General features: G+C 35.4%; 1 protein-coding gene across 3 annotated transcripts in view; it reads right to left on the bottom strand.

Annotated features, from left to right (window-relative positions):
* CDH7 (cadherin 7) overlaps positions 1-18,880 on the bottom strand; it is a 130,920-nt gene that overhangs the window by 44,560 nt on the left and 67,480 nt on the right. For all 3 annotated transcript variants that reach the window (XM_058277868.2, XM_058277869.2, XM_058277871.1), the window contains exon 7: positions 2,416-2,669. In XM_058277868.2, coding sequence (XP_058133851.1) covers positions 2,416-2,669 — 254 coding nt within the window. The remainder of the gene's footprint in view (positions 1-2,415; positions 2,670-18,880) is intronic.

The following is an 18,880-nucleotide window of genomic DNA, read 5'->3' as shown; positions in this document are numbered from 1 at the left end:
AGTGACATCTGCAAGGTCATTCAGCAAGTAGCAGGCTCGGGAAGACAGCCAGTTTTCTAGAGAATGCATAGGAGCAAATGCCTCCTCCCCGACTACGAAATGAAGGCAGTGGCCTCTTAAAGGATATCATAATGGGGGTAGGGGGTGGGGCAGGGAGAAATACATGACAGGGGAATCCAGAAGAATATAAACTATGAATGAATGTATTGATCTCATGAAAAATAATGTAAAATAAAGGCATGCTTCCTAGTAGGCAAATATTAAACTAAGTCAAGACATTAATCCTATAGCTATCGAATGCAAAAGAAAACTTCACAAAAATGTAGCATTCTAGATCATTTTGGAAATGTCTCTGCATTAATGAGATTTAAGTAACAGAAAGTTAGTACTACCTTGAACTTTCAGACTATCTTTGTTAATTTTACGAAAATGAAAACAAGGTAAAAACGATGATGTTGGCCAACTGCTCATTCATGTTAAAGAGACCTTTACCTCCAAAATCACCAGCCTCTGACCCTTTCTCTCTGTGCTTGAAAGAACAGACATGGAGTTTACTTAAATCTCTCTAATCATCATCACCATCCACTTGGGATATTATTCCTTCTTCTTCCCCAAATTATCAATATAATACTACTGCTAAAGTAAAGTATCAAAGAAGTGAAATATTTTATTTGAAAAAGTTTCAAAAGCATGACACACATGTAGATGGGGAGAGGAAAAATAGGAAACAAAATAAAAATACAATACAATAAATAAAAATTATCTTAAATTATCTCATTCCCTTAGATACTAAATTACAATCTGTATTAGTGTCTCCTTCTGTCTCCAAATACCCAGATTATTGAGACCACCTCTTTTCTTCTCCCCACTAAACAAGCTGATTTCAGTAGCAATCAGACTAACTGAAGGAGCTGATCCATGCCTACAGTTGTTTTGTGGTTAACTGTTCACAAGCACAGGAGATTAAAGTGTGTCACCAAGAAAAGTGTGGCTGTAATGAGCCCAAATTTAAGTGTGTCCAAGTTAATGTGAATGTTTAGTTCACAGTTTCGTAGGTGGAGATGAGCTTAAGCCTAGGAGCTGTTTTGACAATGAAGGCTTGGCTAATACAGGGAGAAATGTAAGGCTCATTCTGTGTGTCTGGTATATTTGTGATGCGTAGATATTCTAATGCATAGAAGATTATATTTTCAGAATGGTTTGTGATCACTACATTAAAATAGTATAGCCATCCATACATACTCAACTTTTTGTTATAGCTAAGGGAATAATGAGGACGAATTCAATTTTTAATGACTAGTTAATGTGAACTTATTTTGGTTAGATTCTGATATCAATATCAAATAAAAGAGAACACTAATGATTTAATATCATGTATCTATGCCAAAATCAGCCTATTATTTTTGGGAAAAAAAGTTATGAGTTTTTTAACCAAAAATTATCATATAAATTATACATATTTTTCATGACACTTTGTAATCAATGTCCAAACTTAGTTCAGAACTCAGCTCAAAAGCACTTACCATTATTAAATATCAGTTATCTGTGAAAGTTTGCAATGAGCTTATAAGCTAACATCTGGATATAAAACTTTGCTTTTTGTGTCTTATGGTTTTTATCATCAAAATCAAACCTTCACATTGAAAAGTAAAGTACATTATTTATTAATTCAAATCAAGGCATTTTATACAAGGCACATTTTATTTCAAAGGCATTAAATTTATGATATTCATTCCAACAGCTATTATTTATCATATGCACATTCATACATGTAGATCTCAGAAGATATATTATTGGTCAAAGTGCAAAATGGAATATTGGGACATTCTCAAATGTTTATGTGTCATCATTCTGTTCTGAAGAGATTAACTGGCTACCAAACTACGTCTCACCTAAATACAGGATATTGAAAGTACACTTTTTAAAATCTTCCTTATGCACAAAAAAGATATTTTATTTTGTATAAGTGGAAATAATAAGCTAGACAAATATGTGTTCACTAAATGGACCACACTGAAAGGTGGTTTGGTTAAAAATTAATTCCAAATTTAAATTGTTTATACAACTCTTTTCCTGATACACACATTTATCCTATACCTAGGATATGCATCACTTCATTTTTGAATGCAGTTTGCTTTGAAAGAGGCTAGGGATAATTGGTTTAATAGAAACATCTTCTCCGGCTTGTGGGTATTAATGGCTTTTGTAAAAACATTGCTACATAATAATGGCTTTGGATAATCAGGTGGCACATTTCTGAATTAGTAAAATGTTGAATTTTTCTGCTACTCTGGCTTGATACATATATAAACCTGGTTTTTATTTGTTGTGAGCCAAAGGATCACAATGTGGAAACATAATTTATGAATAAAGGCACACTGATACAAAATCAAAAGGAGAGGAATGAGCCATTACCTCACAGGGCTGTTGGAAGAATCAGGGTCATGAGCTGCTACAGTGCCAATGATATTCCCAACTTGTGTGGCTTCGGACACCTCCATGGGATACAAAGGTGAGGAAAACACAGGAGGCTCGTCCACGTCTTCCACAATTATCTTCACGGTGGTCGTGTCACTGAATGGCCCCAGGCTGAGAAAGCGAGGGTCAGCATCTTTATTTGCAGCTTCTATCCGTAGCGTATAACTTGTTTTGGCTTCAAAATCCAGTTCCTACAAAGAAAGTTATTAGGAAAATGGAATTACCAATTAAGTAGCCAGTATAGCAGAGTCTTTTCATTTATGAATGTCAATAAGCACAGAAAGGACCCTGCCATAAAAATGCACCATCAAAAATAATAAATAGTAATGCCATCAGAATCCTGCTGCTTTTCTGGCTCGTAGACAATGGTAAGTGCTTTTGAGCTAACTTAATCCACTCTGCTGCCATACATTGCCTGGATAAATACAGGTCTTTAGAATATGATTTGAAAGCCAACTGATAAGATTGAAAAATTGTTTCCTACAGGGAGATCGATGTAATATTCTTCAACCGTGCAATTTAACTGCACTACCCAGGGGTGCACATTACAAAGGAAGCAAAAGTACAACTTTCCATGGAATTTAAAGGTCAGTTTCACAGATACGGAGGACCTCAATAGGATCCCAAGCTTTCAGGTACTCAAACCGTAGACGACAGCAACAGGCAGCAAGTGGCGGCTGTGCAGTCAGATCATGGGGCCTCTGCGACCCCTCCATTGGGATACACTAGAGTCCCCTGTACTTTCAGTAGATGCTTTACAGTTACAGTCCGGAATCGTGATTTTGGAACCAATTTTCCAAGAGGATTAATATGCTAAATATCCCCTCAAAAACTGCAACCCAGATCAAACTGCATGGTAGCTTATGAACATTGTAAAGACAATTGAAATGCTACTCAAGTCAAGGAACATCTTGAAAAAAAAAAAAGAATTATAAACAAAACAGGTAAAGTCATTGATGACAATAATACTCTTTGTTTTCCTCTATGGATATTGAGAGAAATAGCTTTTTAAGACTTTCAATCCCCATCTCACCATTGTAAAACAGTCCCCAAATATCCCTTTGCACTGGATGATATAAAACAAAAATATTTAAAACGAGAAAAGAACTAATGTCTAGAAATCCTGCCAATTATAAAGTATATTTCTTTTAATTGTTAGCATTTAATGAAAAAAATAAGAAAAATGGGCTAAAATATAATACAGCAGCTATGTACAGTGGGGGAAGCACAGAGATTGAGTGATGAGGAATTTTCTTGTCTGTTTTTTATCATTATTATTGAAATAATAAAAATGATTTAATAGTGATAGAAGTGATGAATGCACAACTATGTGATTATACCAAATACCACTGATTGTACATTTCGGATGATACTTTATTAATATATATCTATAAAAGTGAATTGTTTAAATAAGTGTAATGCTTTTAAGTATGCACATACTAGACAGACATATATTCCAGCTGATTCCACAAAGGACTTGATAAATAAAACAATGCAGTCATATACATGTACATCTATGTTATACATAATATATATTACACATATTATATAAAATATACTCAAATATATATGTTACATAACAATGGAGTTATATAATATAAAGAGCCCAACTCCACTTAATCCTGAAGGAAAATTACATAAAATAATACTCAGAATATATTCTTAATATTTAGACCACAGCACTTACTAAAACATGTGTTGAATGTCTGTCTCATCTGCTAGATTGTAAGGCCCACACTGAGTTGCTGATCTCTCCTATTCACAGCACCTAGTAGGATGCTAGAGCCTAGAGGGGCCTCAAAACACTTAATGAATTAGAAAATACTAGAATGCAGATATCCAAGCCACAAGAGCACTATATCTGAACTATACCTTTGCCCCTGAGCATCTTGATGGCCAAAGTGAGGGAGTGAAAGAAGATGACAAAAAGAAAAAGGATATGGTCCCTGCCATGAAAATTTTCATGGAATTGATTCGGGAAAGCAAAGTTTTAATTCTTACCTGAGATTTCACGTAAGAATGTTTAGATATGTATGTAGTAGGCAGTGCTCTAAATAAAACCTTACTAATAAATTCAGTGACATTTTTAAGGCTACATTTTTGGTTTGTCTGTTATTTAAGACTGTATCTAGCCCAATGGTTCTCAACCAAAGGTGAGCATCAGAATCAACCAGGGCACTTTCCAACACAAGCCTGATTGCTTCTAATATTTTGATTCATCAAATTCAGGATGGGACACAGATATATGTCAGGTATTTTTAAGAGATTTGTCATGTAATTCTGATGCAAATCCTCTTTCTGGAAACCTAAGTCATTAACATTTTCTTGGGTTCAATCTTTAATTTGGGAATGGCCAAGAATAGAACAATGTATTCCCATTAACCTAAATGCATTTACTGCTTAGGTAACCTCTACAGATACTCATAAATAGTTTTGTTAATAACATTTACAGTATGTTTTCATATTCCTTATAAAGAAATCTTATTTCCAAATATTATGTCTATATTTGATAGAATATGTTTTTAAAAAATCTTCTTTACCATCTCCCTTCATATCCATTAAAAACCACAACAAATTATTTGTTCAGGTTTGCACTATTACTAAAAGGGATACAAAGTATTTTAGATTCAAGTAAAAGGTTCACTGACTAGGAAAGAATAATTTAAAATTTACTGCAGAAATGAATTCATTTATTTTATAGAAATCTTTTTTAAAAATGTGTCTTAAAGGCAACAACATGACATAAGGAATCTTGTCATTAAGTCATGAAGAAATATGGTATTATATATTTTGATTGGTTGCCTAAAAGCTATTATGAAAAGAGCAATAAAATAATTCAAATGAAAGGCTATGAATCAAGATTACATACAAAAAGGATTACTATACAAAATTATTTTCAGAGAATGCAAGAATAAGTCAAAGATCTAGTTTTCAAGGAGGGGTGTGGTATGATGGACAGAATGAAAGAAAAAGCTTCGGCAATAAAATTTTAATTCCCAATTTTACTTCTCATTATTGATTTCTATATAAGCAATAATTCCATGACGGATTTAATAGTAGGGTTATGCTTGACCAACAACAAAAAAAGAAAAAAAGTTAAAATGACAAGTGAAGAAAGGAAAAGAAAAATGAAAGGGAAGAGAAGGAAATAAAAGTAATGCCTGACCAGCTCTACTCAATGTTGAGAACTATGTATCACTGGAAACAATATAAAATTGGAGATTTAACCAAAATTCTCTTCATGCCATAGCCAACAGCGGCAAGCAATAAAAAGATTAATAAGAACCTAGGATCAAATCTTGAGTTGGACTGACTTAAACTGAAACCTTATGCAGGTCAATACCAGGTTGTGGGAAGATGTCCCCTGTTCCTGTGACCTTTTCTTATGCACAAAACACTGACTTTTATCCCTCAGCCAACCTCTGAGACACCAGGAACAGAGGTCCCCTCCATTGGAACCAAGATTACGAAGACACACAAGCACATTAAGGAGCAGAGATACTATGTGACCTCAGAGCTATGTGCATCTACACCCAGTTCCTTTCGGTTAAGACATGTCAGCATTCTTCAAGCTCTAAGAGCAATCAGGACCTCATATTGTCTCACGTTATCAAGTTTAGGCATCTGCTCACCTTTCCAACCTCATGAAGTTACTGTAAATAATTTATATAAGTAAAGCAATTAGAACAGTGACAGACACAGTGTAATTTCTGTATATTTTCTGAATTGCTATTACACTGTTATTATTAAGACTCCTGTTTCCTGCTATATTATGCGTGAATAGAATGTAAAGACTGAGTCTTTCTCATGCCCCTTTTCTCCATGGCATTGACACCTATGCCTCTGGCATAGTCAAATTATAACATCCATCTGTTGAATTCAATGAACTAGCTATCACAAATAGTGCAGTCTCAATATCTCCCCTTGCCATTGTTAGATTTTTCAGTATTAAAACCTAAGCTAAAATGTAATCCTGAATTAGTTTAATAAAATCATTGTACTTTTTTTCCCCCATACAGTTTGGATTCTTGTCTGTAGCCAAATAAGCTCTGAATAAGCTCAATGACCAATTTACAGAACTTTCACCTTTACCTGATCCTGTTTCTGATATTTCAGGAACTGATCCAACTTAAATCTTCTGGGAAGTCTTCATTTTCTTTTTTTCAACCAGGATGTGGTACAAACAAGGCTGATTAGTGTGTGTGTGCATGCCTGTGTGCATTTTATTTCCTATGTTTAATCCTGATTATCTCTAAAAGCTCTTTGACTCCTTGTCATCTTTAAAAGCCTTTCCTTTCCTGGAGAGTCCAGCTCGGTCTTTGAGATCAAACCACATTCTATAGCTTTCAATATCCTTCCTACTTCCTGATCAAATCACTGTAAATCTTAATTTTGTTCCTAAGTAAATGGAATTGTACCAATGGAAAAATGACTCCCAACAATAACTTCCTCGTATGATTATTTCACTCTAAATAAATCAACTATCCAGAACCTTAAAAGTGATTTACAGCCATGAATTAGGTATCTCAGCAAGAGTACTGTATATTTAAATACAATGAAAAGCATTCTAAAACTAAGTACTTTCACAAAGAAAAACATACCTTCTTTAATATGCACAGCTGTACTATTTTCCTCCTTCCCTGGATTGAGAGACATATTCGTTGCTATATGAAGGTTATCTTTGTCTTAAAATTTTGTGAGTCATGAAAATTACATGCAGATATGGGCAAGACGTTAGTCTTTTGTAGAGAGGAAAATAAGGTAAAAATATGTTCCAAAGTGACATATGAAAAAACAAACCTACAATTCCATATCTGGACACACCCTGTTGATTCACTTTGGGAGGTCAATGGGTTAAGGGCAGTAGAGCGCTAGGGTCTTCCCAGCTCTGGGTGTCCTCTCCTGGGGGCTGGCTGTTCATATCTGGTTCACTGCTCTACACTTTGAGATCCTTATGATTGGGGCCAAAATTTATTAATCTTACATTTCTCCAGATATATATCTGACTATACAGAGACTCCCTGATAGCTGAATGAACAAACATATCTAAGGCCAAACAAATCATTTGAAAACCAGTAAAAGTAGGTGTTAACAAATCTAGAAAAAGCAAAGAAGATTGGTGGGTGTCTCTAAGGATAAACTCTATATTGTTTACAGCACACCCTTCTGATTATGTGATTCTAGTCTTCCCTTGCCTTTTGAGCTATTTGAAGATATTGTAGAAAACATCAGAGCTGTACAAAATGATTTTCCTGAAATGGGAAAAAAATTCTGTCAGGGTAGCCAAATGACTTCTCTCCTTCCAAGGAAAAAAGCCTGTTTCACATTTATATATAAATTCATTGCAACTTTCCTTATTCCACATAAATGAAGGACTCTTTACTTGCAACTGATTTTAACATCTTATCAGTTCCCACATGAGCAATGTGTTAAATACAATCTTTAACATGTTATTTTATATTTTTATGAGGTATTACTTTACCTTTTTAAAGAAATTACTTTTAGCACAGTTGATTATAAGGACCGTATATCAACGAACATTCACATATTTGCAAACAGAATTTATGCACTTATATAGAAAGTGCCTGGTGCTCTACAGGTAAACTGGGAATCTTTCACAGATACTATAAATAAATCATGGTATCATTTGAGCCTAAAATATTAAAAAATCAGGCTATGCGGAATAAAATAAGGATACAAATATCAGGAATTATAATATCCATCATCTAGCCATACAGCTTCCTCTAAGATTTTAACCTAGATATGAGTCCTGAATATAAAAAAATAGCAATCAAGCAGGTATTTTAACATATTTGTATTTTATAACAATTAAATTCTTTTGCAAATGTATATACACTAAATGCATAGCACATTTCAGTTTCTAGGTTGGACTTATCTACCAAGAGGTAACACCATAAACTGCTTAATATATTTATAGTAAATATGTATAATATATAGACGACTCACAAACAATGGCGTTGGAAGGGATCCTAGACTTGTCTGGGTGGTGTACCATTCAAATGATAGGAGTTCAAAAGAAAGAAGAGATCAACTGAAGAGAAGGAAATCATAATTGAAAATTTTTTTCAGAAATTAATGATTTGTGTTTCCAGAATAAAAGTGCATGTGTCAGATTCCTCAGGCTGCTCTAGCAAACTACCACAAACTGGGGTACTTGAAACAACAGGAATTTATTTCCTCAGGGATCTGGAGGCCAGAAGTCTGAAATCAAGGTGTCAGCAGGACCAAACTTCCTCCCAAGGCTTTAGGGGAGGGTCCTTCCTTGCTCTTCCAGCTTTGTGTGGCTCTCAGCAAGTGTCCCTTGGCTCGGGGTGCTTCTCTGCAATCTCGGCCCCCATCTTCACAGGGCCTTCTCCTCTGGGTATCTCTTTCTGCCCCATTCTCTTCATATAAGGTCATTCATCTTTGGGTGCATAACAGCTCTTAGATGTGGGATGAGCCCACCGAGTGATCCTTAACTAATTATAGCTGCAAGGATCCTATTACCAAACACGGTCACATTCTAAGGTGCTGGATGGACACCATTCAACCCACTACCAGCCCTTGGATTGGCAAAGCAAAGGGTAAAATGCAATTTAGAAACACAGGTTTGCCGGAGAGTGAAGTGTTTTAGGTGTCTGCATGGTTAGCACTTTCTGGGCAAATTTTACTGTGACCAGGCCAGAAGCCAAGCCTTGGAAGTTACAGGATGAACAGACAGTGTGAAATCTTTCTGAGAGCTCTACCTCCTAGTAGGAAGTGTTTATAAACGAGGATGAGACCTGTAGTCCTGGAAGCATTTTAGGGTTTGTAAATTCAATGACTTATCTCCCTCTCAGGAGAAGTTTATGTGTATTACCAGATGGCCAGAACTAGGGAAACTTCCTTTTTATCCAAAGAGAATTTTGTTAATGTACGGAAGATCAAGAGTCTTTGCTTCCCCCAGGAGAGGAGGAGGTCAACAGTGTGTATATAAGCTCCCAGGTGCTTATTTTCAATGTTCCTCACCTAAAGTATGATCCTCCCCGCCCCCTATTTTTTGTAGATCTGTTAATACGGCTGTCATCACATGCCCATAGAATGGGAAAGAAATTGGGTCCAGGGGAACCAAAGCAGTTACTGCTGAGAGTAATACTTATCTGTTCCTGCCCCCAGATAACTGTGTTTAATTTCAGGATAATACAAATAATATAAACAGCAAAAGATTATTATGGTTTTACTAAGACAGAGTCTATAAACCACTAAAAATGGAAAAGAGAAAAAGTTACACAAAATGAGCACCAGGAATCTCAAAGCAAGGCCTTTAAAATTCCAAGGGAAAATTATTTAAAATCCAAAGTTCTATACTCAGACAAAAAAATTACTCAAATATGTTAGAATGACAACAATTTTGGATTGACCAGTTCTTAAACTTTCATCTTTCAGCTGCTTTTTCAAGACACAGCTCAAGGTAACAATCACCAAAATAAGAAGGTAAATTTTAAAAAGCAGAATGAAGAAAACACATTAAGGAGATGACATAGAACAGAATAGAAAGAAAATCCAGAATGATGACAAGGAAAAGCAGAAAACAGAATTGTAGTAGTGAGATTAAAGAGAGATAAATTGAGGACTGTTACTAACAAAATGCCCACTGCTATCATGTATTATTTTAACTCAGGCACAGAATGCTGGGGTCGGCCTAGCCTAGATGGCATTGGTGGGGCTGATTTCCTTCTGGAAGCTTCAGGGGAAAATAAGTTTCTTTGTCTTCTCCAGCCTCTAGGGACCCCCTTGCATGCCTTGGTTCCAGGCCCTTCTTCCATCTTCAAAGTACATTACTCCAATGTCTGGTTCTTCCCTGGCATCTCTTTTTCGGACCCTGACTCTCCCTGCTGCCCTCTTTTAAGGAGCCTTGTGATTACATTGAGCCCACTCAGATAATCCAACATAATCTCCCCACTTCAAGGTCTTTAATTTACTCACACCTGCAAAACCTCTTTCGTCATGTAGATACCAGGGATTAGGACATGGCCATCTTCACAGGACCACTATGGTGTCTACCACAAGTACCTACTGTGAATCCAGAAACAAAAATATAAACTAACTTTACAAATAGCCCTATTCCTGCCCAGTGTCCAAAACTGGGTTCACCTTCAGCCCTAGTTGATTCCCTTACTAGGCTGAGGTCGACATTTTCTAGCATGCACCCCTGACTGTACCCAATGACTTCTGTAAAAAGGTCTCAAAAATTTTCAGGGCAGTTAAATGCAGATTACAACCCAAAAAAAGTTTAGTTCAAGGGTTCTTAACCTTTTTTGTTGTATGAACCCCTTTACCAGTCAGATGAAACCCACAGACCCCGTACTAAGCCCTCACTGTACTGTGTATTATTTAATAAATACATCATACCCACACCACCACATCCCCACAAGAATAATGCTGTCCTGAGTTTTTAAATTCATGCTCAAGGACACCCTGAAATCTTCCCATGGACCCCCTGGGGATCTGCGGGACCCTGGTTAAGAATCTCTAGTTTATTTTATGTTTTCCTAGGAACCATCATTGAAGAGTGGCACAATGAACTAATCTTGATCCATATGACACCTTGTGAATGCTGTTGATAGCAAAGAGAGGACTAAAGTGGAAGCCAAAGGGCCTGAGACTCAGGCCAGTCATTGCCATTTAAACAGGTGTACACTGGTGGTGGCTCCCTTTCCCTGGGATAGAGTTGGGCTCAAAATCTTTTTCTACTTTCCCAACCCATAATTCTTCACAGCTCCTTTCTCCTTGTGTATTTCATTCCCCTGCTCTTTGACTATGAGCTGATCTGTGGCTTGCTTTGATGAATAGAATGTGGCAGAAGTGACACTGTACCCACTCTGGGCAAAGGCCTTAAGAGCCAGGGCAACTTCCGTTCTTGCCATTTTTGGAACAAGCCAAGGCTATCCTGCTGAGTGATGACAGGCCAGTGGTCCAGTCCCTCTATTGCCCCAACAGACAGAAAGCTACCTCCGCAGAGCAAAGCAACCTTGGTGACCAGTAACTGACCACCTACACATGGGGTGAGCCCAAGTAAGACCCACAATTAGAGTACCCACCCAAGCCCAGGTCCAACTGCTGACCCACAAATTCATGAGCTAAAAATACTGTCTCAAAGCACCACGCTTTGGGGTGACTGTTAAGTAGCAGCAGACAGTTAAAAAAAACTGGAGAGGAAGGGAATGAGACCTGGTGACTCCAGGTTTTGACATTCAATGACAATTTAATCAAAACGTAGTTGAAAGGACCAAATTAAATAATGGGGAGTGGTCAAATTTAGACATAGGAATTTCTTTGAACTCATCAAAAGCTCCAGTCCCTTGACCATGGTAATCTTTACCTTATCAGTTCTGTCCTATCTTTGTCATCTAAAAGACTCCAGAGGCCATCAATTCCATTCCCTATTGATAATATATGCAATTCTTTTTCTTTTATTTATCTGAAAATGCATTTTTATGTACTTGTTTTCTGATCAGTTATTTTGGACCCTCTTAAAATACCTTCACTGAGCCTTTCTCTGCCCTGCAAACGTAAACTTTGCAGTCTAACCAAGCAATGTGCAAAACTTGCTCTCTCTTACTTTCTAACATGTTCCTTAGATATTCTCAATTGCCATGCATGTGTTTATGACTCAGAAACCTAAATTCATACTAGACCTCTTCTTTGCGCTACAAATCTTCATTCACAACCTCTTAGACATAATCACCTGGAGAGTAAAGTTTCCTCAAACTTAATACTTTCCAGCCATATTAATCGTCTCCACACCCTCATTCTCACAGAACAGCATCTTGATACTCAAGCTAGAAACAGACTTTCAGACTTTCCTTATAAAGTCACTGACTCTTCTCATATCTATTTATTAAATGTATCTTTTTTTAAAAATCCTACCCACTGAAACTGATATAGACATTAATGTATCTTGAAAAACATAGACATAAAGGTAAATTGCATTATCTGTTACTTATGCTGACCAAAATAAAGTTCACAATGGACTGAAAATAAATTTAACACTCAGAGAACATGTCCTAATAATTGTCAAAATCAGTAAAGCAGAAGATCTCCTAAATTAACAGATTAACAATATCTTTTTTTTCCTTTGGTGTATGACTTTTTTTTTGTCTTTTTTTTTAATGTTACATTCAAAAACAATGTATTTTGTTCAATCATGTGTTGACATTTATATTACTCTCAATATTTTTCAAAGAGAGTGAATTCTTTATTTTCTTTGTAAAACCCTGAATTCATTTCTGATATTAACTATGCAAAGTTTATATCTAAATAAGCAGGTAACCACACCCATGCATACACTTACAAAACGATTAAAAATGATGTTAGGATATACTTATACATACATAATAAAAATGGTTTGAATAAAGTAGAAACTATCTGAAATTTAGAAAATCATTAAATTAGATTTACTAGGCTTATATTAATCTTATCAGACCTTGGTCTCTAAAACTAAAATACTCTAAAATGTATTCCTTTTCACAAATGACAGCAATGTCTCTGCTCTCTTCAGAAATATGCATCCTGCACAGTCAGATTAATAGAATAAAATCTTTGAAAGAAACATTTAATGAGAGCATGAAAATTAAAATGGAAATGTTGCTGGCTTGATTTTCCTATACCACACATTGGAGCCATTTTATGAAATCCTGAAATGTATACCTGACTTTTGGGAATAAGCCCGTCATCATTGCAGAACGAACCATAGAGTCTACAAACCTATGCAGCTGAGCTGAAGGTTGAAAGGCCACTCTAGCTCCCCCCCCCCCCCCCCCCCAGTGAATTGAGGCTGCAAGCATCAGCCATCCCTGCGCGTTGCTGCTCCAAGGCTTGACTTGTTTTAACCTCAGGCAGCCTTTTTTAGAGTACGGATATGAGGAGACCATGAGAGCAGCAGAGCAGAATTGGCATGAAGCATCTTAGATATTTTATCTTGATAGTGTGACAATGTGCACCACAAAACAAGCCAGCCACATGCCAGAGACTGGAAGTATAGTTATCCTTCATCGAAATGAATTTTGAAAATGCTCATTTTTTATTGTACTGTGACTCCATAGTAATGTATTTTATAGAAGCAAAACCCCATATTTAATCTCAACTGAAGTCTTATATTGAAAAGTGAAGTACATTAGAGGGAGGACTGCCATATCTCAAAGGAAAACTCAAAAACTGAATTTCCTAAAATTGTTAATTATGATATGGAAATGTAAAATGGAAGAATTCTAGGTGGAACAAAAAACAAAGTTTTCATTTGCATGGGATAGTATTTACATATATGCTTTGTGAATGCTGAAGCCCTCTGTATCCAGGTTATAAAAGTTATCATCAAGCCACTCATAAATGCAAATGAAATAGCATGTACATTACTTTAACTTTTTAACACTGCAGTATTATCATCACTTTATGTTTAAACTATATAATCATATTTTTCTTAGTGTAGCGAAGGGTGGTTAAATGATCTTTGTAAAAACTTTTTATGGCAATATCTCTTCCTATCTTCAGCCCTGTGGCTTCTGCACATTTGGTCATATTAATAATTTTTTTTTTTTCAGATGACATTAGAGCAATAATAGCAGCCTGGAAGGGATTCTTTCACAATTCTGTATTTCTTTTTCTATTTCTATACTGTTTCCTGTTCCTCCCTTACTGCCCCTAAATTCACCCCATGCCAAGTAAGGCACATGTAAATATTTCAAAATATGGTAATAATTTGCTCCAACTGGAATATAGGCCATTATGTGAATGACATTAGATTTTTATGAAATACACAGTAGACTAAAGTTTTATTATACTATAGAGATAAAATGTGTTCAGCTGATTATCAAGCACAGTCCACAGGCAGAAAATATAACCTAATTCCAGCAGAGAAAACTATCTAAATGGACATCGGAACTCTATTACCCATATGTGAAGTAAAAATTAGAGACATTCAGAATCATCAGAGTGAATAAATTTCCTTGGTTAACAAAAAACTTTTAACATCCTAGTGGAGTCTTGTGGTAAATGCTACCCTATATTTTAGGAGGAACTAAAAGTTCTATCAATGAATGGTTCATTTTCATTGATCAACCATAGCATTCTTTGTTTATCTCAGTGAAAATAAAACAAACTTTCTGGAGAGAACACAAGGAAACCTCATTGGTCTTCTTTTAGAACTACTTTTATTCAGAATGTTTATGACTCAGATTCAAAAGTCCATTTCAAATTTTACCACCCATTTTACTACATTTTGGTAAAGCAATAACCTTTAATTTTTGGGACTCATACATTTTTTTGCAGACCCCACTAGCTGTGAGAGACCCCTAGAAATTTTTACCTAGAATGGAATGTGATCCCAATTTGATGATCTCTTGGGAGAGAAAAGTGAAAATCAAAATCCTGTCTTGTAGGACCATATGAGGTTGTTCGTTCTGACTGAAAGAATTCAGAAATCTCTATTTCAGATTTTCTTTATTCTGAGAACACCATTCCAAAGAGACTTTTGGTTGTGGAAATATAAGAAAAGAAGCTCTTCTGAAATACAGGAGAGAGAGACTATTGGTTTCATGACAATAAAACAAATTGGAGTTGGGGTAAAGACAATGACTTTATTCTAGTTGACTATGCTGCTTTGGAATAGAAGGCTTCAGGGATGGTAATGAGGAGAATTTGGAGGGATACATATTCCCGATACAACTCCTGGTGGGTAGAAAGCCCTGTGGTTAGGGTGAAGGTCAGAAGGTCACACAACTGTTCTCATGAACTAGAGTGAAACCATTGATTTTTAACTTAATTTTGTAGCTCTTATTTGACAGCACTCATTAAGTCTGACAATAATGCAATGAATTTTTTTAAAATTTTAAACATTTAATTCTACTCCATAATAATAATTTTACTACTTTCTCCTACTTTGTATTATTCCTTTGTCTTATTTTCCTACTTATAAGGCAAAGCCTTTTAAAATTAGTAGAAATAATAAAAAATACATCATTGAGTTTTGAATAGCAATTTATGGGAAAGACAGACTGAAGCATTTTTAAAGACAGGCTAGAAACAGGTTATCATCTAAAGAACTACTAAAATAGTTTAGAGGTGAAAAAAATGATAATCTCACTTAGGATAATGCCAAAGGGAAAAGAAAAAGTATATAGCCTTGAGTTTTTATAGGATCAAGATGGGGAAGGCACCTAAAATGACTTCCAGGTTTTAAACCTAAAAAAAGGGTGTGCTATTTGACCTTAATCAGGAAAGTGATGACATTTTTAAAATGTCGATACCCATTATGATACAGACCTCTTAAAAAATATGCTTGAAATGATTTAGAATTCTCATAGACAATTTCAAAAGGGTTCAGGAGGAATTAGCACATATTTTAATTTTCTGCTCCACAGTCTTTTATTTTAGCTGTACCTAAAATACAGTAATTATTAATTGTAATCTACTTTTACTTGCAAAACACTTTACATGAATGTTTTCACTAATAGTGGCCTGGTAAAGGAGATGTTCAGAACTCTGTCATTTACAATGTTTCTTTTGAGGCCCACAATACTTCTGTATTATACTTCAATGAAATTCATGCATATGCTGACATCTTTGCAAAGTTGGTTACCTCTGTGAGACAGTCTCTTTTCTTTCTCTATTTGGGGAGCATAGTTACTTGTCCATTATTCAACTCCTTCCACAGACCGTGTTCAAACCTTCGGGCACTGAGGTGGGCTGACCAGTTAGGTAGCTGGCAGATGGGACCTGAGCATTCTTTGTCACTTCTACAGAACCTTGGACATTTATCAAATCTCTGTGAGCACAGCAAAGTCTATGAAAAATTATGGTAGTGGTGAAACTGAGACATTTTTTTATTTAAACCAGTTCCCATCATCATAGAAAAAACAAGCATACACACATACACACACTATTTTTTTCTTAAAAACAATCTTCATTGCAAATCCAATTTTAATTCTTCTATTTAGTTTAAAGAAGGAAGGATGGGAGTTCTTTTCCAGGCTTGAAAGATAAATGAGAGTTAGGGGTGATGGACACAGAACATAGGAGAGGGAGTTGTACAGGAGCAGGGAAGGTGTGAAGGGCTAGAAGTAACATAATTCAAGTTATATCCAGAAATTAAAAGTGGTTGAAGGTCTACTCTGCTTTTTGAATGCAACTGGGGAAGAGGGGAATATGTATCTGGCAAAAACCAGTTTAAATATTCCCACGGTTCCAATAAATATTCCCACGGTTCCATTCTTTGAATGCCCTGTAAGGAGTTGAATTTTGAAGCTTATTTAAGGTTTTTTCAGCAAGACAAGACCTAGATTACCACAATTCCTTAGCCCAGTGCTGAGCATAACTGCTTGTTAAATAGGGATTAATTTTTTGAAAACATACTGTTTTCGAAAATGTTTAACATATTAAAAATAAGTTCTAGATGAGAAAACCTTAGATCAATAGCTTTTCATCTAAAATTTCAAAGAATATATAATACCACAAACAATTTTTGCAAGTGAAAAAAATTCTGTATTCATTAGACTAAATGTACAATTTTCACTATTTTAAATCTTTCATTATGGCTGAGAATTCAGAGGTGGATTAGTTAGGCTTGGAAAGGTTAGCAAAGAATGCATGATGATAATGTTTTTAAATGAGTTTGAACAAACATCTTTAAAAGCAAAAAACCATTATGATTTCTTAGTCTACATGCTTCTTTATATAAAGTGTCTTACTAAGGTTAAAATGCTATATGAAACATGTTAGCATGCAACACCTATGCTTTCTAAAAATGTTTTTAAACCTAAATGTGATTTTTTGACATTTGATAGCTAAATGATTGATCTGGTTCTCTACCTTATAGTAGTTTAGAATGAACAAGGATTACTTCATGAAATTTAAAATTCTCATTGGTTTTTTATGCCATAGCAGTAAAAGGATCAAAATATTTCTACCATCTTTGTTGTACAAGTTTATCCAATGCAATCTGTATACTTAATAATCTTTTATATTATGTATGAAAGAGACAAAGAAGGCGAAATGAAGAACAAATATTAGATGGTGTTTTAGTTTGCTGCAGGGCTGCCTATGCAAAACGAACTACCAGAAATGCATTGGCTTTTATAATGGTAATTTTATTTAGGGCAGAAGTTTACAGTTCCAAGGCCATGCAATGTCCAAATCAAGGTGTCGACAGCAATGCTTTCTCTCCAAAGTCACCTACTGATGATCCTGGTGTCCTGCCACATGATGAAGCAAGATGGCAGCCATCTCTGCCAAGATTCCTGCCTTCCCCTTTGGGCTCACCATCCCCCAGAGCCCAGGTGTGGAGGATCAGGCATATGGCTTGTCTTTTTCCGGGTTGCTCTCTGGCTTCCACTGCTCTGCTTTCTCCCTGAGCCCAGGCATATGGTTCATCTCTTCAGGCATATGGGCCCAGCTCTTGGGGACTTCACCTCTGGCTGCTAGCAATCCTCAAGTTCTCCCTCACACACGGGAGGGTAAAGATGGCAGGGGCATCTCTCTTCTTACTGGAGGTTTGATATGTTTCAACATTTATATTTAAAAAAATTTTTTTCAGGTGAGTTACCAAGCCTTTAGTGTCCCCGTCAGTCTGAGTGACTTACTTATATATTAAAGATCTTACATCTTAAAACACTTATAGCATATGTTTTTATGAGCTTCATGTTCAATCAAGTTTTCTATTTACTAGCTGGGTGAAAACAAAATGATGACTCAGTCTCTCTCAGTTTTGATTTCCTGGGAATATATTTGTGAGGTTGTTGAATAACAACCTTACAAAGTATTAAATAAGATATTAAATAAGTATTAAATAAGATAAAACCTGTAAATTGTGCAAAACTAAGGCTGGCAGATGTTTATCACTGAGTTATACAGACTATCAATAATACTGCTAATAATTTATGTTCTGTGTTGTTATATTATCAGTGAGAATTGGCTTTTCTCATTGCAATTTCTTAAATGGATATTATGCTTTTAGGTTAAATACATTTTATTGAATTTTTTAAAAATTGTATCCTTTTTAACAAATAATTCTCTAAAACTTGCAGAAAATATTAAGGAATTGAGGATAAATTTTATTTTCTATTTCCAAGTCAAACATCATTGTCAAATATATAGATATTTGATATATCTGTGTGTGTATAGATATATTCAATGTTTTATGCTTTTTTCATTATAATATATGAAATATATGTGTGTGTTCACTAAAAAGAATTTCACTGTGTATTAAAGTTTTCTGAACATGAGCAGATTCATTTTGGATAAATATCAACTATTTGAGCAGCAATAGAGTTCAGTACATTCCTTTTATTTTAGACAACAAAACAAAACATTCTACCAACAGTTGGCCTATCCTAGTTATTAAAACTTTTTTACACAGATTGTCACCAGC

Source organism: Dasypus novemcinctus, chromosome 16, assembly GCF_030445035.2.
Source record: "Dasypus novemcinctus isolate mDasNov1 chromosome 16, mDasNov1.1.hap2, whole genome shotgun sequence".
Taxonomy (NCBI): domain Eukaryota; kingdom Metazoa; phylum Chordata; class Mammalia; order Cingulata; family Dasypodidae; genus Dasypus; species Dasypus novemcinctus.
The sequence above is the reverse complement of the archived record's forward strand: the minus strand, read 5'-3'. Positions and strand labels throughout refer to the sequence as shown.